Source organism: Rhinolophus hipposideros, assembly GCF_964194185.1.
Source record: "Rhinolophus hipposideros genome assembly, chromosome: 5".
NCBI lineage: Eukaryota > Metazoa > Chordata > Mammalia > Chiroptera > Rhinolophidae > Rhinolophus > Rhinolophus hipposideros.
Genome location: NC_138051.1, coordinates 100,600,767 through 100,623,581, shown reverse-complemented (window position 1 = coordinate 100,623,581; position 22,815 = coordinate 100,600,767). Strand labels below are relative to the sequence as shown.

The 22,815-nt window shown below is 49.0% G+C and overlaps 1 protein-coding gene across 2 annotated transcripts in view; it reads left to right on the top strand.

The window, feature by feature from the left end:
* CDC42BPB (CDC42 binding protein kinase beta) overlaps positions 1-22,815 on the top strand; it is a 100,984-nt gene that overhangs the window by 29,563 nt on the left and 48,606 nt on the right. For both annotated transcript variants that reach the window (XM_081047867.1, XM_081047866.1), the window contains exons 2-5: positions 10,682-10,773; positions 14,294-14,377; positions 18,221-18,316; positions 22,652-22,800. In XM_081047867.1, coding sequence (XP_080903993.1) covers positions 10,682-10,773; positions 14,294-14,377; positions 18,221-18,316; positions 22,652-22,800 — 421 coding nt within the window. The remainder of the gene's footprint in view (positions 1-10,681; positions 10,774-14,293; positions 14,378-18,220; positions 18,317-22,651; positions 22,801-22,815) is intronic.

Sequence of the window (22,815 nt, the reverse complement as noted above, 5' to 3'; positions counted from 1 at the left end):
AGCACCTGAGGGCCACCCTTCCATTCCTTCCGCAAGTCTCCGCTGCTGTCTGATGCGTGACGGGGGTCAGTGAATGCTGGGAAAGTCGGGGTCGGTGGCACCCAATGGAGACTGTCCATGGTGGTATAGAGTTTGCAGGTAAAGTTTTCCTGCCTCCCCAACCTGCCAGGTCCCGGAGCCTCTGCTGGGTGGCAGCCTCTGAAAGGCATGCCGTGGGCTCCATTTTGCCCTCTTCAGGGCTATGTGGGGCCCTTTGTTGGGCCCTTAATTTGCAGGGCTGACATCCCTGCGTAACCTGCCTGGTAGGAATTGTGTGTGACAGGTGTACCTTCCTGGTGGGTTCTAGGATAATTTTGGTGACCGTTTGTTATTGTTAAATATGACATACAAGTAATACTGAAATAACTGATTAGAAAACAGAGCGGTACCCAGTAATAACACCCTTTAATGAGAACTTTCTACATACTGGATGCGGTGCTCCGTGCTTTGTGGGGATTATCTGATTAAGACTCCCTGTGACCTTTTGGGTGAGCATGGTTATTCCAGGTGGCAGGTGAGGAGACAGCCTTGGGGAAACCAGGTAGACGTGCCAGGCTTGTGTAGTGGACCAGTGGTGTATGGGTTGAACACCTGGCCCCACCAGGTCAGGTGTTTGCCGACCTTGGGGATGTGCCTTCTACATAGTAATGGTGCGGAGATCTTGGGGAGCTCTAATCGCCCCCATTTGGTAACCAGTACTTGTTCTGTAACTCTGTGCTTTTTCTTAAATGTAGGGTGTACAGACGTGGGATGCTTCTAGTGACTCGGAAGAAATGGCCCGAACCTGGCTGTCTCACCGTGTGAGCCCCAGAGAGTAACGCCGTCTTCTGGGCAGACCTCTTTGTATGTTTGTGACTTGTACATGCGATGCCATTGGCTCTGACCTTCATATTGTTTCAGCATACGCTTTGATTTTTTTTAACTGAAACATGTTTATATTCACATCAGCAAGGGAGCTGGTGTTAGAAAAGAGGCATATGAAGGTCACTCACTTTGCACAGGCTCTTTTGCTTTGATAGAGGAATCCCAAAGGACGGTGCCATCCAGAGTTCTCTGACGGGGGACCTGCCGCCCTCGGGCAGGAAGAGAGAGACTTCTAGCTGGTACATAGCAGTGAGGCTGTAGGGTGTTAATTCTGTAGTGACAGAGCAAGATGGGCCAAATGAAAGCCAACTGAGAAAAGCAATCGATTGACTGTAGAGAGGAAGCAAAGGCCGAAACTAGATTGGAGCCAGCGTGGCCGGCCGGCCTTCCTGTGACGGCAGGCAGATGGAATGAGGTCTTTCCCGGTTTATTGTTGACGCAGTCCAGCCTCCCCACCCTGGCTTCTCAGATTTTCACTGACTCAGTCCAGACCTTACTTGTCTTTCAAGTCAGAGTATTATCAAAGGGCTTCCCTTTCAATCGTCTGGAAGTTTGAATTAACGCAGTGGAAATTTCATGTTTGTTCACTTTCTGTTGTGGTTCCTGATTATCAGCCTGTGTGGAAGAGCGCATATGTGGAGAACTTTATTTGGTAGTTAAATCGGGCTTCCTGCAAGGTTCAGCTTTCTCAAGTAGTGATTCATAATGAGAAGGACTTGTGACTGGCTCCCGGTGAGGGATAGTGTTCTGTCAGTCAACAGAAGATGTTCATTATTAAAACACATGAAACCCGGGGGGCGGCCGCTTAGCTCAGTGGGTTAGAGCGCCGTGCTCTTAACACCGGTTCAATCCCCACATGGGCCACTGTGAGCTGCGCCTCCACAACTAGATTGAAACGACGACTTGACTTGGAGCTGGTGGGTCTTGGAAAAACACACTTAAATAAATAAAAGTTAAAAAAAAACACACACATGAAACCCAGTTAGTGTAATTTAAGGATGTTTTTCAAAATCTTTATGATGGGTATTCTTCTGTATGTGTCCCAGCAGCCTTAACTGTGAGAGTGCATTTCACGCCGTTTGGGAACTATGACCCCACTCCAGGCTGGTGCTGGTAGAGCAGTGGTTGCTCTCCCCGGCACAATAGACCTGAACCCGGCTCTCGGCTCCTCCTGCTCTCCGGTGCCCACGGTGGTTACGCCGTGTGCTCTGCGGGCGTTGAACTCATGCCCCGTCCATTCTGCTGTTCTGGGGCCACAGTCACTGGTCCTTGGGGTACTACTCTGAACCCCTTCTCCCCCTATAAGAGATCCGATACGTAGCACCTGGGGGTGCTGCTGGCCTCTGAAACTCCCTGTACTTGCCACCTATGGGTGCCTCGTGACTGCACGGTGCCGGTCACGGGGTTAGTGTCCTGTTGTCTCATGACGGGACTAGGGCGTTGCCAGGGGAGGACTTCCTAGAAGTGGAGACCCACGCCATGGGATGGAGCTGACTGTTCCCTCGTCTCCTCTGCATGTCACTTGGCATTCAGGGTGCCTGCTTCTTCATTATAAGTGTACTATTTGATCTGGATAATCTTAAGACCATTTCTAGTTCCAAACATCCGACCACAGAGTGGCTGAGGCTGAGGCAGTGAGACGGAGTAACGGGGCTGAGCAGTGCAGCTGAGTCTAGAGGGAGGCCGATGGCTTTCGCTGCAGAGGGCAGAGCGGGACTTCCCAGCTGCCTTCGGCGGCTGCTGCCCTGTGACACAGTCCTCTTTCCTCAGACTGTCCCTCTCTGGCCACTCCTTCCAGCCAGCTGATCTTATTTCCTCTCTTGATAAACAGACCAAAGCAGGGGCATCAGTTTCTCATTTCACAATGATGTTCCGTCAGTCTCAGCCAGAGACCTTCCTCTGCCCCCAGTTCTTCCTGGCCCAGCTTTTCCTGTTTAAAGGGAGCACTGGACTCCAGCTTTTCCTCACGGTTGGGGTCTCACGTTTGCCAGGGCTGATGATTGCTTCGTTGCCTTTTAGGGCATCCAGAGAAGTTCTGTAGGGGACAGCTTTGTGTTGTGGATGAATGGAGAGATGAGGAGGAAGTGTCTCCTAAGAGTGTTTAGGACTAAAGCTTTACGCAGTTGTTTGGTGGAACATCCCAAGTTGTTGAAGATGTTCTTTCCTTAGGAAAAAAGTACCAGCTCTCCCTGTAGAGAAAGTTGCCTCTCCTGGGGACTGGTCGCTGGGGAGCCGTGTTTCCTGCGTGCCCGTCTATGCTGGGAGCAGTGTCCAGGTGGGGGTGGTCCCTGCCTTCCTGGGCCTTCTGTCCGGCGGGGAAGATGGCGCTGAACAGGTGGAGCGGAGCGTGAGGCCCACTTCCTGGAGGACTCGCTCGCGGGTCCTGACCAGTCCGCTGGCTGGAGGCCGAGGGTCTGCCCCAGGCCTTGGGCTCTGCTTAGGAAGACGGAGGGTTGAGTGAGGACTGGGCAGCTGAGAGCCCCCAGCTATGGCAGGAGTGAGGGGCACAGGGTGAAGTGGGGTGAGTCAGGGGGTGTGGGCAGACACGCAGCAAGCTCTGAGCATTTGGACTCTGTCCAAGCACCATGGAAAGCTAAAGCAGGGAATCTTAAGCAGGGAAGGGCTGTGGTTATGTTGGCTTTGGGAGGATGGCGCTGGAGATCAGCTGCTGGAGCACAGGCCAGCGAACGGCTTGTGGCAGGGCCAGGAGGAGCTGGCTTCGTGACTGACTGAGGGGGTGCCTAGGTGGCACCCCAGTGCTGTGGCTGCCGCTGCAGGTAAAGGTGTGAGGGGTGCATTATGCTGAGGGGGCACCAAGCCCGGCAGCCTCTGGAACTCGGAGCCTCCTAGGGGCAGCTGGGCAACCTGGGCCCCTTCTGGCCGGCTGTCCTGACTTGGTAACTTCCAGTGTTTGTTGATGGGATATGAAGGAGAGGAAACTTGACTCTTCTAAAATTTATACTCGTGTGGTCTCACTTCACAGCTTCCTTACCACCATGAGAATCAAACATCATCTCAGGCATTACAGCTATCGTTTTCATCATGCTATCTGAAATGTCTGTCTTCTAGAAGAATCTTAGTGTAAATGATATTTAAAATGAATCCCTAATGGTGTTTTGGTTGTCAGGCTTTGCATCCTGAATGTTTTAAGAGTGTGTGACAAGCGGTGTTAACACCCCAGTGGATAGAACGCGTACAGTTTTGCCTGTACCATTTTGTGTTCTGGGGCACCCGGGGCTCTGGATTCAGTCATTGAAGGGACATTGGCAGACTGAAAAATGGTTTAAAAATGTGCAGCCCTGCTTCCCCTCAGACAGCGCCATCCGCAGTTTCCCAGCACAGGCCAGTTCCCCCCCACCCTCCCCTCCATGTCAGCTGGTGGTTCAGGAGTAATTATTTTCAAAAATAGGAAACAGTAGTAGAATCGTGTTAAGAAAAATCAGTTTGGTCTCTTGACTGCCTTAGGCTGTGTGGCCGTAACTGAAGTATTTTGCTCTCATTATTCCATCTCCTCTGTTCCCCACCCTAACCGCTCATCCCGGGGTCCTTCCCACTTGAGTAAACGGCACCCCAGGCTAAAAACCTACCTCATCCTTGAGTCTTTGTGACCCCCCATGTCCCAGGCCATCCACTTCCAAAGCCTAATCTGGGTGTGGCCCCTTCCTCCTCATCTGCAGGGCCCATCACGGTCATTTCCTAAGCCCCACAAACCTCAAGTCTCTCTGCTTCTACTCTTGTCCCTCTGCAGCCTTTTTCCCAAATAGCAACAGATTATCTTTTTAAAATGTTTAAAAAGTTTGAAACAGTTAAACAAACTTACAGAAAAATTGCACATGATACACAGAACTCTCCTCCCACAACAATTTGAGCTTGTGAGTATAAGGTGCTTATACCATAACCCAGCACCCGTGACTCCTTCAGTGTGTATTTCCTGTAAAGGGGACTATGTAAGCGCCCAAATCAGGACTTCAACACTGACATATTGCTGCCTTTTACCCTTCAGGCTCCGCTGAATGTTACCTGTACTCTGACATCCTCCTTTGTAGCAGAGCTGCTGCAGTGCGTTTGCGCTGTCCCGTCTTTTTAGTTCCTGTCTGTGTGAACAGTTCAGTTCCTTAGCCTTTCCTTGACTTTTATGACCTTGAAACTTGAACATTGCAAGCCATTTTGTAGAATGTTCCTTCAGTTTAGGTTTACTTCCTGTTTCCTCATGATTAAATTCAGGTTATATAACTGTGGCAGGAAAATCACAGACGTGACACTGTTTTTCTCCTTGTGTCCTGTCAGGTGAGGCGCAATGTCATTCACATGATCCCTTGACTAAGGTCTGCCAGACTTCACTGGAAAGTCTCTTGTTCCCCTGTAATGTAATGTAATGATCTGTAATATTCTGTTTGGATGTACTTGGAAACTACATAACTATCCCATTTCTCATCAGGTTTTAATTTATGACTTATTAATTAATATCACTGTGGACTCCTGGTTTCCGGTCTTATTTAATGGGTGTAGTCTGTGACTGTCAGTATTTACTTTGATTTACTATCATCTTTGAGCACTTTCTCACTTTCTGGCACAAGATGTTCCAGCCTCACCTTGTACTTTCCTGAGCCAGCCTGGAATTGATGGAGGAATCCTGGTTCCTTTGCTGGAGAATGGTATTTGGAAACCACGATCTGACACTAGATGCCTTTGTTGTTGTCGGGGTGTGTCCAGGCGGCTCAGGAGACGGAGCTAGCACTGTGCGGGGCACACCCGTTTATGTCTGTTCTTTAACACGATGTCCACACGTAGTGGACACCACAAGTTACTCCGAAGCCTCCAGTTCTAGTCCCATGCGGTAGGCATTGTTCTCCTCCCTGGTTCGTGACTCCCGTCTCAGACAGTGAGGAACCTGGCCCCAGTGTTGAATCTGCTTCCTTACTTGGCTGATGCCCCGTATGTACCAGACCTCCCATCCCCCCCTCACCCAGTCCCTAGCGTCACCCCACGTGGAGTCTGAACCCCGCTCCCTGTTGAGCTTTGCCTAAAAGGGGGCGTTGAAGGGACACTGGAGGGGCCTGGATGAGGGACAAGGGACTTGGGGCTCCCTGCCTGCTTCCTCTTCCTTTGAGGGACACCCTAGCAACCCTGTTTCCTCCTGGCAGGGCAGTGCCTTCTTGCAGTTGGCAGCCGATGCCAGTTCGGCTTTTCCTACACTTGCAGAGACCCCAGCGTCAGCTGGCTAGTGCTCCCTAAGCTCCCTGGGTCCCAGCCCGAGTGGCCCAACTTGGAGCTTAGAAACCCCAGTACCAGCAGCAACACCCCACTTCAGAGATCTGAGTTTCAGCTGCACAGAACCCTTTGCTTGCGTTTCAGAAGTTGCAACACCTTCCTTTGGCTCATCTGATTCTGTGACTTCTTGCGTCTGCCATCTCCATGATAATGTAGTGTATTTTTTAGTTACGCAGTTCTTCGTGTTAAATTTTCTTTGCTCAAATAATGAAGTTTCTGTCTTTTGACTCTACACTGTCCAGATGGCAGGGTCACTTTGTTCTTGTGTTGGCATTGATTGACACCCTATTTGAAATGTCACTTTCTCCTTTTCACCTGTTTAAGTCCTGTCCATCTTTCTTGGTTGTCTCTTGTCAGAGTGATTTCATGGTCTCTCAGCACCTGGGTGGCCAGCAGGTGGTCCACCGCTGTGACTGGATTTTCTGTTCTGGTTTAGCTAATGCAGTCTTTATAATTCTTATACATCAGCACAATGTTTTTACTGTGTCCTTAGAACTGTTTGAAAATACTTAGCAGTTTTTAGAAAAAGTAATCTTTTCCTTAGACTTTTCCTTTTGGATCCTTTTTAGTGCCTTCTATGTTTAAAAATCAGCTTTCATTCACATAGTTAATATTCTATTGCTTTTCTCCTAGTTTCCTTATCTTTACAAACTTTCCTCTCGGGTTTGTTTCCATAGTCCTTCCCCTGTTTATCAGACTGGCCCTGATAAATCCTGTCTGTTCCTGTCAGGGAAATGTGCAGAAGTGTGTAAAATGCATAAGCAGCAGACGTGTCTGTCAGGAGAGCAGGAGGGAGATCACAAAGCTTCAGGACGACTGATGTGGACAGAAAGGCAATGAGAGAAAGGCTTTTAGGTTGCAGTCTTGGCACAGGTACTTCCACTCATATCTGCCTCAGTTGTCACTGTCAGTGGGTCCCTGGGGTGGGATGGAGAGGCACCTTTTGCCCATTTTATGGATGAAGAAATTTCGTCACAGAGGAGCAATTTCTAAGATGGCAGGACCACTGTCCTGAATGGAAGCCAGGGCTTTTCCCAGGGCCTCCTGCCAATTCAGGGAGGGATCAACAGAATTTAGGTAGCACATCATCAGACCACTGTCATACATACAGATGGTTACAGCTAGAAATTAAATAAACACACCACACTCCAAAGTACTCTAAACAGCAGATGAATAATGGGCTATTTTTAAAAGCTGGTTAGCAAAAAATAGGGTTGAATATCAGATCTTTAATGAGTTGATAACTTCCTAAGCCTTAGTAATAAAATGACAAAAGAGAAATGAATTAATTCAGTATTATTAAAAATACTTTTATCCAAAGTCATCATTGATATAAAATAAGTAGGAGCCTAATTAAGATGAGAAGGCACAGAATGAAGGAATGGTGTGTACAGCCCTTAGGCCTGAGGCTGAGCAAAAGCACTTACACAGTTGGTTAAGAAGGGTGAAGGATGAGCACGTGGCAGGAGGGACAGATAGGATACTAGGGTGTGCACCTGGACACCCCTCACTGGACATCAAAGAACTATTTCAAAGGAGGTGAGATGTTAGTGCCAGTCATCTCACTCAGGATACGCGGTTTGCATGGCAGGCTAGGAACCATAAAAAGTGTTAGTGCCCTTTGAGAGTCCTGAAATTTCATCCTAAAAATTACTTTAAAATAGTAAAAAAGCTGTGTGCCTGCAAATGTTTGTTCCAAATTTATTCACCATAAGAAAATAATAATTTAAAAAATTAAAAAAAAATTAAATGTGTAGCCTATGTATTCCAGTAGATAGATACATGATTTCCAATTGTTGGTGTGTCAATTTAGTGAAATATTATGCATCTGTTAAAATGATAATGGAGGGGTATAGAAACATGACATATAAGAACTAAAATAAAAGTAGATACAAAAAATACAAAAAATCAAATACAAAAATCAGATACAAAAAATACAAAAAATCATGTAAACATTGCATGTGCCTGTGAGCAAGTTGGAATGGGAACCTGGGCAAGTTAACATGGCTCATGGTACAATTACGGGAAGTTTTCTTTGATTTCGTGAATATCGCTGTGTGGTTTGCACATTTAAACACTGACTCTCAATGTTTGTGAATCTCTGGGGCTTTGTAGACCCGTCCAGAATGTTGTCTTGAACCGCTGCCGGAATGAGTGTTTCTACAGTGATAGCGCATTGAAAGCTGGTTGGCATTATTTCCTTTCCAAATGCTCTCTCTCGTGGTAAAATAGACCAAAATAAATTATTGGGATTGTTTTTCCGCACAATAAAATGAAAGGTACCACTGGTTTCCCCCAAAATACCAAGAGAGGCTTTGTCTTCGATAGCTGTTTAGAACACATATTTCCATTAGGAATTTGGGGAATGGTTATTTTTGGTGATATTTGAAGGAACTAAAGATGATCCAGAGATGAACTTTAAGTTCTAGCTCAAGGGTTTTCTTTACCCTGGCCTTTAAAAAAATTCCAGCGCTCTGTGTTCTGTCTCCTCATCTCTGGGCTGCTGGGCATTTGTAATGATGGTGGTCGAAATTCGCTGTCGGTCGGCACTAAGGACCATCTGTGCTTTGGCTGTTCTTACCATGTTCATTGAAACACAGGGATCAAACCTTAGTGGTATTAGGCAACTATTTAAGGAGAAAGAGTATAGAATTAGATTCATACTGTGGAGCTCAATCAGAAGCCCAGAAAGTGTCAGACGGAGGTGGGAGGAGATCATTATAGACACACATGTAGACGGAAGAAACACCACAGGAAGCCCAGGGAACACTTTGCCCAGTTTCCCCAATGGGGAAGTGTTGCAAAACTAGTAATGGAGGATTTGCCAAAGAGCTTTGTAGAACAAATACAAGTTAGCGAGAAACATGGGTTTAGGCCCGAGGGTGAAAAGAACAGCCTTAGGAGCTGGAACTAAATGGACGGTGGTCTGAAGTGCGTGGCTTCCGGGCCTGGTTCTGCCATGTGCTCCGTGTTCCTGGAAAGAAGTTACACAAACTCTCTGGAGAGTTTCCTGGGGTTACTATAACAAATTAGCATAAAATGGGGGCTTAAAACAACAGGTTGTTTTCCTCTCCCAGCCCTGGAAGCCAGAAGTTCAAAGTCAAGGTGTCAGCAGGGCTGCTCTCTCTGAAGGCTCTGGAGAAGAAGCCTTTTGCCTCTTCCAGCCTCTGGTGGTACCAGTGTGGGGGCACAAAAAGTAACTTTCCTCCCACCTTCTGGGTTCTTCTAGCTGGGCTGATAATCAGGTTACCATGAGACAGGTTAACAGGAGAGAATGTCCAAAACTTACTGCAGAGGTACATGCGGAGTCCCATAGGAATAGGAGACCCGACGATGCATTGGTTGGTTGAAGGCTATTTGCCTTTGTGGACTAAGGAGAGGGAGCCAGGGCTCTGGGGTTCCAAAGGGAAAGCAAGTGATTTACAGTAGCGAGGAAGAGCAAACACAAGGTGGACAAGCTCTTGTTGGGTCCCTGGAAACAGATGTCAAGTGATGCTCTCTTCCTCTCAGCAGGTTTTTCCATCTGAATTCCTTTAGGCAGGAGAGGAGGGAGGGTTCAAGGTTCTTTCTCAGTCTTTTGTTTCTGAATAACCAGCTTGAAATCAATATCGCAAAGGCATATTTTGGGGTGGCTAAACTTGGGCCCCTGTCAGTAGCAATCCTTGGCTTGTAGCTGAACCACTCCAGTTTGGGCCTTCATCTTCACATGGCTTCCCCGCTGTCTCTGCCCAAATTCTCTGTCTTCATCGGGACCCCAGTCATGTTAGATTTAGGGCTCGTCTCACTCCTGTTTGTGTCCTCATCTTGTTTACATCTACAAAGACCCCACTTCCAAATAAGGTCATACAGCTTCCAGGTGGACGTATTTTGGGGGGACTATTCAGTACACTCTCCACAAAACCCTGGCTCAGTTTTCTCCTCCCTAAAATGTGGATCATAAGGAATTAGTCGCCAAGAGTAACGCGTGGGACACGTGAGTGCAGTGCCACGTGCTTCTCCCAGTCGCAGACCGGGTGACTGAAGGGTGTGACTGAAGGATGGTTCTGCTGTTCAGGGCGCTGCCTGTGCTTCCGAGACCATCCAGGTCTTGGCGACTGTGTCATGTCCCTCACCTGTCCTGTGGCTCCGGCTGAGCTGACAGGTGACCTGGCGAGCTGGCGCCTGTGCTCGTTACATCAGTACAGCTGCTGCAGAACAGACCAGGAGATGCTGTCCGTTGCTGAGGTAGCAGCCGATGGGTAGATCTTCGCTTTCACAATTCCTTCCAGGGATGTTTGTGGGGACGGTGTTTGTTAGAACAGGTATTGGCATGTCGGTGCTAATGGTAAACATCCACATCAATTTAGCATAAATACTGACTTTCTAAAACTTTCTAGATATTAAACATTTTAAAAAGTAAATTTTTTTTTCTAAAAAAAGTATAACTTAGTGGAATACCCCAATTAAGCTTTTACATAATATCAGTGTATTTGAATAAGTTGTTAATTTTGCTTTTTTAAATTTATAGCTAAACCTTTTACACAACTGGTGAAAGAAATGCAGCTTCATCGAGAAGACTTCGAAATAATTAAAGTAATTGGAAGAGGGGCTTTTGGTGAGGTAAGATAAGCTTCCTTTTGTTAATTTTGTTAAGTTCGCCCAAACCTCAACAGCTCACACCTAGCATTTCTGTGGTCCTTACATTGATTTGGGGATGAGGGAATTATTAGTATCATTGGAGAGTTCTTGAACAAAATCCAAAAGGTAGAATTGAGAAGAGAAAAATAAAAATGAAAGATTGTGTGACTGGTGAATTACCCAGAATATCATGTGGACCAAAATAGTTTCGTACAGACAAATGTATTTTTTAAAAATCCATTTGTTACTTGGAAATTTTCTTTAAAATGCAAGGAGGGTAAAATAACGGTTCTCCCCATTGTTTGTGGCTGCTGCCATCAGTCCCCTGCTGGTTATGTGTCTGGTCCCTTGCGTTAGGGTAGAGAGCAGACCCAGCAGGTCCCCACGAAGGCCGGGTGCTGCCTGCAGCCCTCCCCGCTCGGCTGCAGCCTCTGGGATGGTGCGCTGCCCCCGGCCGGTGTGTCTGGCAGCCTCCCTGGCCGAGGCGAGCGCTGGCGGTCTGAGGCGCGGGTTCCCTCAGCAGACGGACCAGCTGGCTTTGCAGTCGGTCACCTTGAGAGCTTTGCCTCTTAAACTTTGAACATGTTAACTCCTCTGCCCAGGCTTACCTTCAGTTCGCGAGGCTGGGACCTGTGCATCTTGGTCACTGAGGAAAAACCCAACGAAAACACACTGTCACAGCACAGCGCATTGTGCCCTGCCTGACTGCGAGCCTACCGGGCATGACTAGAAAGTGCCACAGAATGGGAGGTGGCACTTGCTGTGCAGGGCACACGCTTTATGTGCCCCAGGTGGGACAGGAAGCAGACAGTTTTCATGCGGTAGCTTCTTGGCTCTCAAGTATCTCGTGTGACGACTGAGTGGAAACAAGACTTGTGATGTGTCTTGGAAAGCGCCTCACTATTCTTGGGATTCCTCTGCTACAGGCACTGATGGCACCCCTGCTTTATCTGCAGGTGTCAGCAGGACACAGAAATACTCCTCCGGACACTGTAGGGACTTGAGGGAGAAAGCTCTGGCCTGCCCAGGGCGCGGGGACGCGGTTTGCTGTGCCCTCACTTCTTCCCTGGAAATTGCCGCCCTGGCCCGAGTCCTCTGACAGACCTCCAGCTCTCTCCTCCTGCCTTGCCCCACCAGCCCTGTTTCTTGCTCCATCCCTGAGTCGCACCGACAGCCAAGGGGGAGGACAGCCAAGGGGGAGGACGTATGGGTGGCTGCCTGTCCCCTGGGTTGGCAGCCCCTCCCAGGTCCTGCGAGGCTGAGCGAGCTCCAGGTTTACCTCAGAACTACCCTGGATCCGGGGCTCCTCAGCCAAATTCAACTTACTGTGGGCTGGGATGGGACAGGGAGGTGTTTTGGTTTGGGACTCTTTTAATATTAGGGTGTAATTACACATAAAATGCATAGATCTAAGTGTACATTTGAGTTACGGCAGATGTCTACACCTAGGTAACCAGCACCCCAATTGATACAGAGCATTTCTGTCCCCTAGAAAGTTCCCTCCTGCTCCTTTCCAGACCCCCATCCCTCCCCATAAGCCCCACCCATCTGCCTCTCCGGATTGCCACCAACAGGGAACTTAATTTAAAGGAACCACAGGAAACAATTGAGTTCTGCATAGAAATAACAACTCTGAGCTACAGGTAGTTTCTGTAAGGTGTGGTTTTTGGTGGTGTTTAGTGAGAAGGAAGAGAAAGCCTGTTGCCAGTTCGATCCAGTATACACTTTACTGACTGTCCTCCATGTGCCGAGCAGTGTGAGCAAGGCCGTGGCCCGTCCAGGCTCTGCAGTGAGTGTCTACCTTAGAGACACTGCTCCATAGGGGCAGCAAGGGGCGCCAGGGCCAGAGAGGCACCCCTTGAGGAGGAAAAATGAAAGAGCCAGAGAGAGCAGTGTGCCAAAATCGCTTAGTTATTTTTAACACCCTTCTTTGCCAAAGAACTTAGTGTAAAACTCGGTTTTCTGCATTTTGAAGAAGGTAACACTGATTACCTGCAACGTTCCTCCCAACTCAAGGGAAACTGGCCCTTGCCCAGCAGGCCTGTGCAGGCCCTGGGAGCTCTCCTTTGCCCTTGCTCGCTCTCAGGCTCTTCCATCTTCTTTGTACCCGCCCCCCATTCCCCCGCCATCCCTCCCTGGCCCTGTGGCCTGGGCTCTGCACACCAGCCTTCCTCAACCAGGTTCTCTGGCCACCCAGCCATTTGTCCAGTCTGGGGTCCCTGTGCATGCTCGCCACTCCTTTCCAGCCATAACTAGAATCTTGGACCCCCCTGCTGCCTCCCTGGGATATTCTCATAATCACACACCTGAATTGTGCCCAGTTTTGGCTTCTGTGACTCTGACGACGCCAAGTGGATCACAGAACTGAGGACACTCTTTATTCGTGCCCAGACTGGAAGTGCTCTTCACAAATGGTTCTGATTGGGTTGTGTTTCCTAATGCCAGGCCAAGGGTCCCATCAGGGTGTGTTTATTGCGGATGCGTACCTTCAAGCCCTCGGGAGATTATATTTAATTATGACCGTAATTATAACACAGTCTTTAAAAGTAGCCACCTGAGGGTGAGGCATGTTGTCTAACCCTTCTGAGCCTCAGATTCCACATCTGTAAAATGTGGATGTCAAAAATACCAACTATCAAGAATTGTGATGAGGAATAACTGAGAGTGTGCAGATAAATTGCTTAGTTCTGTTTCTGGCACATGGAAAGTGTTCAGTGCATGGTAGTTTCATGAGTACTTTGGTGATGTTATGGAGAGAGATATGTCGTTTAGAAAGCAAGGAAGTAAATAACTTAAGAACTCTTCGTTCCATGCCTGCTGTGAGGCTGCTTGCCATTGGTAGCAAAGTTTTGTGGTGGAGACTTAGGCCAATGAATGATTGGTTTAAAGAGGGGAGAAAGTACATGTGATGGTGCAAATATCACATCTGGTGTTGGTGGCGATGGAAGAACACATTCAAGATTTGGCAGGGACCAGGATCCAAGAGGACTTCCTGGAAGAGGTGGTATGTGAGTTGTATTTTGAAGAATATGTGTGACAGTCAACACTCTGAGTGCTAACTGTGTCTAGCACCGTTCTGAGCACATTAAATGAGACGTGAGTGGTAGGCGACTGAGGATCATGGGCGAGGAGGAATGAGCGTGGGGGGTGAAGCTCGTGAACGCAGGGATGGAACCTTGGGAGCCATTGACGAATTCTAAAAGTTTTATTATGAAACTCCCAGACACACCCCAAAGTAGAGGATGATGAAACCCTATTCACCCAGTGCTCAGCACTGGGGTTTTCTGAACTGAGTGGGTGAGATCATTCAAGTTGCAGTGTGGCTAAAATCAAGTTTTTATGCTTAGAAGGGCAAATCTTTACTTACATAGGAAACTACTTTCCTTAGCAGCTCATTTTCCCGGGTTTCCAGGCCATTAAGATTTCACTGTGGGGATATGCAAATGCGCTGGCCTTTGTTTCCATTAACTACATTTTTGTGAAACTCCCATTTGTGTTTCAGGTTGCTGTTGTCAAAATGAAAAACACTGAACGAATTTATGCCATGAAAATCCTCAACAAGTGGGAAATGCTTAAAAGAGCAGAGGTAGGTGTGGATTGCTGAAGAAACAAACACGCGAAGAGTTTTCTGTGAGGGGCAAGGGGGATGGCTGTGAGGCCCCACAAGTGTGGGCCTGCCCTCGGTGACACAGGACTGCCCCTTGTCCCAGGGTCTGCGCCCAGCCAGCCCGGCCTGCCTCCCACGCGCTCTGCCTTCCATGTGCTCTGCTTTGCTTGAGTCTGTCAGCCAGATTCGTGTTTCCTGGAGGGCAAAGGAAAGCTTCGTGGGGACTTTAGGCATTTATCTCAGTTTTCCATATGTAAAAGCAATGATTGAATGTGGAGCCTACCTAGTAGAGGATTTTTTTTTATTCCCTCTTAGAGGGGGAATGAAAATTATAAATAAAAGTAGATGATTGCCGCTTGGCAGTCTGCGGTCCTTTTTCTTACTTCTGTGGCCACCCCTGCCACAGCTGTTTCATGCCCTGACCCTATCTCCCCAGCCCCATGAGCAGCCCCAGCTGACACAGGCAAGGCCTGCCAGCGAGCCCAGGCTTCTCCTCTGGGTGCCCCCAGAGTCACCTCCCCGTGCCTCAGCTTCTGTCTTCATCCCCCCACCCCCTCGGGGGGCTCCTCTGAGGCTCCCCTGCACCTCAAAGAGCCAGAACCCTTCCTTTCCAATCTCCATTACTTACCCTTGTCCTCTCAGCTGACACCCCCTGCCAGCGTGCACTTGGCGCCTGTCCCATCTGTGGTTGTGAGGCTTACTCATGCTCCCCTTCACCCTGCAGCTGCTAAGCAGGCCCTTGGTTTCACAGACTCTCCCCTCTAGAGTTGGCCTTCTTTGGTTTATAGCCTCCCTCATCCTATCACTGTAAACACTCCTTGTAATTTTGGGTGGCCCTTTCCTCTTTTGCTCTGGAATTCGTGTCCCCGATGATACCTGCCACTGTGGGCAGATCACAGTATAAACCTTTGGTTTAAGTCCGATCGCTCTTCTGAGCACCGGGTTTTCATTGACCTGGTGGGTAGGTATTCTCCAGCCTCCCACCAGCACCTGTCATCCATCTGTCTGATCACTCTGGCTGTCCTTCCACCCGTCCACCGTTTCTTGTCCCTGCTGTGGCACCCAGCATGAGGTCTCATGCCCATTTACTGCTCACCAGTGCATGTTGGTTGATTGCATAATGACCATTTTTTGTAGTGACCGGGGCTCAACATGTTAGTGGCCCATGACTGCCTCAACCACCAGCGTTCTACAGCCTCATCCTCGCTGCACTCGTCTCGTCCTCTCCTCTCTCACTCTCACTTCCATGTCAGCCAGCCCGGGCCTCAGCCACCCTTCGCATCACCGCTGGCACTTGGCTGAAAGCAGGAAAAATCTATGGGGAAAAGAAATGACTACCACTACGTGGAAGTTTGGGGAAAGAAACAGTTGTAGCAAATTCCACTCAGGTTTATGTTTTTATGGGAGTGGTTGATTTACAAAAGAAGACAGCTGAGCCATATTTAATATGACTTGTTATGTTAACCTCCGGAGTGTGTAAATTTTAAAAATTACGAAAGTCCTAAGGTTAGGGAGTAGTGATTCTCTCCTTGTGCTAGTTAGTATTTTACCCATATGTCATGTCGGGTGAGGTAGTACACTTTAAGAGTAAATATTGCCTGTTTAATTTAAATCTGGTGACACAGTCCTTTTTAATCAGCATACTCAGGAAAGTCTAAGAATGTCTGCTAACCATGATGCTTATCCTAGAATATACATATAATGGGATATATCAGGGTATGTGATGTATGTGCAGATACAATATGTATAGAGAGAAAAGCCTGGTTAAAGTAACGTACCCTTTTACTCTTATTTAGTAGGCTTATTTTAAATATGAAATTGTATACTATTGACTTCTTAATGTCTTTAAAAGCATGACATCAGCAAGAAGCAGTGGTAGAAAAGTTGCAAAGCAGTAGAAGTTCATAACTTGCAGCCCAAGCCAGGCTTCTAGTTCAGTGTGTTTGGTTTTCAAAAACCAGTACAAGTTCCCGTGCTTTTATAGCAGACCTGCTGGGAAATCCACGTGCGTCCTGCCTGTGGGTCCCCATGCTGGCGGCCCCCATGAAGAGTGGGTGTCACTCTGACTGTTGTCGGGAAGCATCTCTCCTCAGGAATGGTGTTCCAGGTCCTATAGGTCTGGGCTGGTTGCAGCCCCAGCACCCGGCTTTTCTCTTAGCGTCCCTTTAGGCCCCGTGGTCTGGGTGGTCACTGGCTCCGTGGGCATGATGGTTCCAGAATTCATGCACATTGCAGGCTGAGTTTTGGCCATGTAAGTCTAATTAGTAGAATCAGGTCACAGTTACCTCAGTCATTTCTTTTTGAAAGAAAGACATGTATTTTTTTTTAAGTTTAGAATAGAAAAGCTTGCAGAAAAAGCAAGTTCCAAAGGTCACTGTGAGATTCAAATAAGAGAACAGGTAATACACACTCTGTCTCGTGCCTGGCATGGCAGACGCTCCATCAGAGGTATGTTTATTTTTGCGAGTTTCAAATTTAAGGAGTGAAAATCTTACGTTATGTGCTCAGTATTATAATTATGCCAAAAGAGCCCCTTTGCTGCCTTCCAGTTACTCTGCTCACGATGGGTCATCAGTCTCCTGACTTCTGTCTTTCTTTGCCCCCCAATCTCCGCCACTCTGGCAACCATCAGTTTGTTCTCTGTGTCTATGGGTCTGTTTCTTATTGTTTTGTTTGCTCATTTATTTTGTTGTTTTAGATTCCACATGTAAGTCCAATCCTACAATGCTTGTTTCTCTGACTTATTTCACTCAGCATGATACCCTCTAGGTCCATCCATATTGTCACAGATAACGGGATTTCATTCTTTTTATGGCTGAGTAATATTCCGTGGTATATATTACCACATCTTTTTCCACCTGTCCGTCGATGGGCAGCTGGATTGCTTCCATATCTTGGCTATTGTCAAGAGTGCTGCAGTAAACGTAAGGGCGCATCTGTGTCTTTTCAAATTAGTGTTTTCGTTTTCTTTGGATAAATACTGAGAAGTGGAATTGCTGGGTGGTATAGCAGCTCTATTTTTAATTTTTTGAGGAACCGCCATACTGTTTTCCATAGTGGCTGCACCAATTTACATTCCCACCAGGGAAAACACGACGGTTCTCTTTTGTCCACGTCCTCGCCAGTGGTTACTTTTAAGTACAGATGCCACCTGCGTATTAAAGCTCTTTAAAAAAACCCCATAGCAGTGTCAACAATACTCTTTTACCGTCTTCTACAGGCCATGGGTCTTTATGGGAGAGTCCTGTGATGATTGTGTACATCAGTATAGTGCAAATAAATCACATTTAAAGAAAATAACCAACTCAGATCAGTAAGCAGACGTGTGTCCTGTCCTGCCAGCCGTGTGGCTGCTAAACTGGGGGTCTGTGACAGAGGGGCAGACACGTGGGGCAGCGTGTCGCCACATCACCGCTGCCCTGAGGAGGCTGGCCTGGTACAGGCGGCGACGCTGGGTGGGAGGGGCCCGCTGGGAAGCTGCTGCTGAACAACCTCATCTCGTTGTGATTCAGGTTTAATCTGTGGTGTTGGCCGTAGAAACGGCCTGTGTGGGCGGGGCAGGGGCAGGGCCCACGTGGAAGTGGGGGGGCGTGCAGGTAAGAACAGGGATGTACCCACTTTCAGTGGGTACAGGGGCACCGAGGCGTCGCAGGAGATGGTGCCTCTGGGTCCAGGCGAGGGAGGGAGGCCACGCTCCCTGCGGCCTGCAAGGCAGGTGACACCCCCCAGAGCCTCTCACCAGGGACCCGTCTGTTCAGTAATGTGCTCTGCAGGGTGCTTTTCCAGGTGGAAACACACCGACTTCCCTCTGCTTCTTCACAGACTGCTTGCTTCCGAGAAGAACGTGACGTGCTGGTGAACGGTGACTGTCAGTGGATCACCACGCTGCACTACGCCTTTCAGGACGAGAATTACCTGGTACGTCTGTGTCGCCAGAGCTTGAAGACTCCATCCAGTGGCATTCGCTGACTTACTTGATTCCTTTGTGCTGTCACTAAAATAATGAGAAGACAAGTGGGAACTGAGGTTTAAATATATATTTGACTAGATAAAACTAAGGGGTTTGTTTTAATGTGGTGATGATTGTCTTGTGGATTTTTAAAAAATAGACTTGTGACATTATCGGCTTGTTTTTCTTGAATCACTAGATAACCTGATTATGTTGTTCTCTGGGTTTATTACATGTAAATAAACTGGGGGTTTCGGTATTTGCTATTTTGAATTACACGTAAGAATAAGAAGCTGTTGTGGGATTTGAGATGCCTGTACACTGAGTGGGTGTTTGCTCCCTGCTGGGTCTGCAGGCCCCCTAGTAGTGAGCTGGCCTCCAGGAGGCCTCCTGACAGCCTTTGTGTGACTCTGTCTCCATGTTCTTGTCATCTGTTTAGTCTTCTGATTTGAACTGGGGCTTGCTTTCAAGATTGACCAAACAGCGTTGACTGACATGCGTGTGTTGATGGCTAGAGAAATGGCACAAGGCATCCAGGCACCGAATAAGTCACAACTGCTTTGTCAGCACTTTAATTCCGAAAACGACTTTCCGGTTTGCCTAAACCTGAAAAGTCCACCTGTGGAGCTCTGGGTGGACAGGCCAGCTCAGACCTTGCTCCTGTGGCCAGCGTGTGGCCAGCAGTGGCTACAAGGGGCCTCAAGGCTCACCGCAGCGTCAGGGCGGGGACCTGTGCTGTGTTCTCTTTCTCCAACAGCTGAGTCGGGAGCTTCTTCTCAGTGACGTGCTCCGTTTGCTCACAACATGCAGCGTAGTGTAGGAACGCTTAATCTTAAAATAATCTCTTTCAAACATCAAATCCCTTACATTCAGACATCCACGATTAGGTAAAACAGTTTATTTTACTGTTTAGAATTGAAAATACCCATATTTCAACAAATATGAGGGGGCAGCTGGTGTTTATTGAGCATTGGCGCATGGGTTTTCCCAGTCTTCCCAGTGACCCAGTGAGATAGGCTTTCACGAGTTTCATCATGTTATGAAGGGGTGTCTGGGGCAAGGAGAGGAAGTCAGCTGCCCACGGCATCGCAGACGCAGGACGGTGTCAGGACCTGGCCCGGCCTGTGCGGCAGGAGGCGGTGCCCAGTGTCCCTCGGCAGTCGACAGGGACCTCGTGCGCTGGGGCATCTCCACGTAAACCCCTTGCTTCCCTGACTGGTGGTGCTGCTCCGAGTGGACTGTCTCCAGTTCATTTCCTGTTTTGATAAGAAGTGCATGAGGTTTCTAAGGAGTGCTAGGCAACACGGGTCTGTCCAGAAGGAAAACAACATTTTTGTCTCTCAGACTTTTCCTGAGGTCAGCATAGCATGTTGCTGTCTGAAACATGAAGCATTACCAGCTTATTCTAACTTGGGACAGTCAGTGAGGAATTCCAGCCTTCTTGAGTTTTTGGAGTTGCCCAATTAGAAGTAACAGTGAAAATTAAGGAGAGAGGAAGGCCAGGGCTCTGGCGCTGTCTAGTATGTGGACACGGGCCCGTGACGGGTTACCAGGGGAGTGGGGGCCCAGGCGTGGCACTCCTCCTGCCACCCACAGTGGTGTATTTAGGCGGTAGCCTTGCGAGGTGACCGTGAGGAAGAAGGCCTGAGCGGCCTGAGCGCTGTGCGGGCACGAGTCCACCCTGCGGAGCTCGTTCATGTTAGAGCTTCCAGTGGAGGTGGCCAAACTCGGCATTTCACAAAAATGAAACCTGTTTTACCAGTAACTAAAAGGGTGTTGCCTTACTGACTTAGCTCAGAATCCTGCATTACGTGACAGGAAGTAATCAGTGCAGTTCTTACAAGTGAAAAGATAAAGTTTCTGCTTGTCTGCCTATGAGCCTTTACAGTTCTTGTTCTTATAAGCTTGTTTTCCAGGAGCCCGTCCATTACGTTGAGCACTGTGACAGTATGGGTTTTGGTTTTCGTTGGAGACTTCTAGGTGGACATGGAAACTGTTGAGGCTTGGCTCGGTACGGTGCTGACTCCTTCCTGCTCTCTTTAGGGCCAGAGACAGTGGCTGTTCATTCTCCTGACCGCCCCTCACCCACGTGTGTTCTCTTCTCCAGGTGTCTCTACCTGCCTCCTGCCCGCTGTCCAGTCCTGCTCTTGTCCCTTCTCCTCCAGTCCATTCTTCACAGGGCGGTCAGAGGAAGCCGTAAAACGTAAATCAGATCGCAGCTCTCCACCTCCACACGGTGGCCTGTGGGGTCTGGCCTCGCCTCGTCCCCCGCTCACCCGTCATGCTCCAGCCGTGTCACTCTTTTCTCTTCTTCCAGTGGTCACATTCATCCTCCTCTCAGCCTCTTTGCACCTGTCCCTTTGTCTGGAGCGTGACCCCTGGCCCGTGCCCCGGCCACCTTCTGCCTGTCAGTCAGGGTCCCATCTGCCAGGTGGTGCTGTGCCTGCCATGTAGTTCGGTGTTTTTCCCGGCACCTGTGTCTCAGAGGTTACTGTGTTCATCTCCCTGCTTCCTATGGTGTCTCTCCCTCCTCCATGTCAGCTCCTTAGAGGACGTACCTGTCGCCTAAAGGGGTGCTAGCAAGCTCATTACTGAGAGAATGAGCCAGTGAACACCCTTTGAGAGCCTTCTGTGTAACGGTGTGGGGGAGACACAACGATGAATCTGGGACTCCTGCTCTTAAAGCTCACTGTTCCCGGAAGGGACAGGCCACAGTGCTGTGAGGCCGGGCGGCGGCCTGGCTGAGGCTGGCCTTGGGGCGGGGGGCACGGAGATCCAGGAAGACTTCTCAGACGAGGGGTTGGTGTGATGAGTCTTGCGAGCTGAGTTCTGAGGCAGGATGAGAGGGTTTGTTGGTAAGACATTGTGTATGAGAACAGGGACCTGATGTGAAGGCTTCCCTTCCTTCCTCAGACAAACCCGACTGGATGGCGTTTAGTTTCCTTTCTTAGGAGACACTACAGCATCATGTTTAAGATGGGCCTGGAGCCGACGGCGTGGGTTCAAAGCCTAGCTCTGTCGCTTGCTAGCTGGGTGACTTTGGTCATGTCATCAAGCCTGCTCCCGTCACTTGTAAAGTGGGATGTGCTAGTACCTGTGAGGAGGGCGATCTGAGGATTAGCAGACAATGGGGTCACGGAGCATGATGGCTGCTGGCTGAGTGGGGCGGTGATCATCAGGGACTCAGTAAACAGCGAATGATCGTTTCTCGGGCAGTGGTATTTCCTGTGTTGATTAGTTAAAAGTTAACAAGTAAACTGCTCAGGCCAGAACATGCATCTCTGAAAGAAACTGGTATCAAGGCAGGTGGTTCCTAAGAGCTGTGACAGTCTCACCCGTCCAGGCCCCTCTGACCAGGGAGATGCCCGGCTTGGGGTGTCCGCAGCCCCCAGGCCCTTCTGACTAGGGAGACGCCCGGCTCGGGGTGTCCGCAGCCCTCAGGCCCCTCTGACCAGGGAGATGCCCGGCTTGGGGTGTCTGCAGCCCCCAGACCCTTCTGACCAGGGAGATGCCCGGCTCGGGGTGTCCACAGCCCCCAGGCCCTTCTGACTAGGGAGATGCCCGGCTCGGGGTGTCCGCAGCCCTCAGGCCCCTCTGACCAGGGAGATGCCCGGCTTGGGGTGTCTGCAGCCCCCAGACCCTTCTGACCAGGGAGATGCCCGGCTCGGGGTGTCTGCAGCCCCCGGGCTCCCTTTATCACCGCCTTCAGAGTGCAGGGGCAGGTGGGCTCTGAGTGACGGTACTGCCTCAATCTTCTGGCAGAGCACTCCCAGCACCTTGGGCATTTCCCTCTCATGCCTTTAATTTTTGCTTAAGCCATAGATTTTCCGACACTTCTCAGCTCGTTCATGATGCCATCTTGTAAGAGCTGCAAGTTTGGGATGACTTTAGATAATTCACCTCCCTTTTCTGGCCTGGTGTCTTCTTCCTGTGACACGAGGGCCTAGGGAATTATTTTTAAACCCCATAGAAGTTGATGGACTTTGCACTGTGCGTCACTTTGGGCCACTAGCTTTTGGAATGCCTCCTCCAACATTGGCCCCTTCAGTCATTGCCATTGATTAACTCCATTATTTTGTTGAAGTTTGTTCTCTGCCACATGCATGGTGTAGAACTATAACCGTGTTCTAATAGACCAAGGTGCATGTTCTAAGAGGGGACGTCCTGAGTGATAGGAGCCACTAGGACGCCACCTGAGCAGACCTGAGGTCAGAGGATGTCTGCGCTGGCAGTTGGGCCTCTGACTGTCAGGGTTAGTGGGGACTAAATGTTGTATTCTCTCTCCTTCTCTCCCCGACTTGCAGTACTTGGTCATGGATTACTATGTGGGTGGTGACTTACTGACTCTTCTCAGTAAGTTTGAAGACAAGCTTCCAGAAGACATGGCAAGATTCTACATTGGAGAGATGGTGCTGGCCATTGATTCTATCCACCAGCTTCATTACGTACACAGGTAATCGCCTTCTTA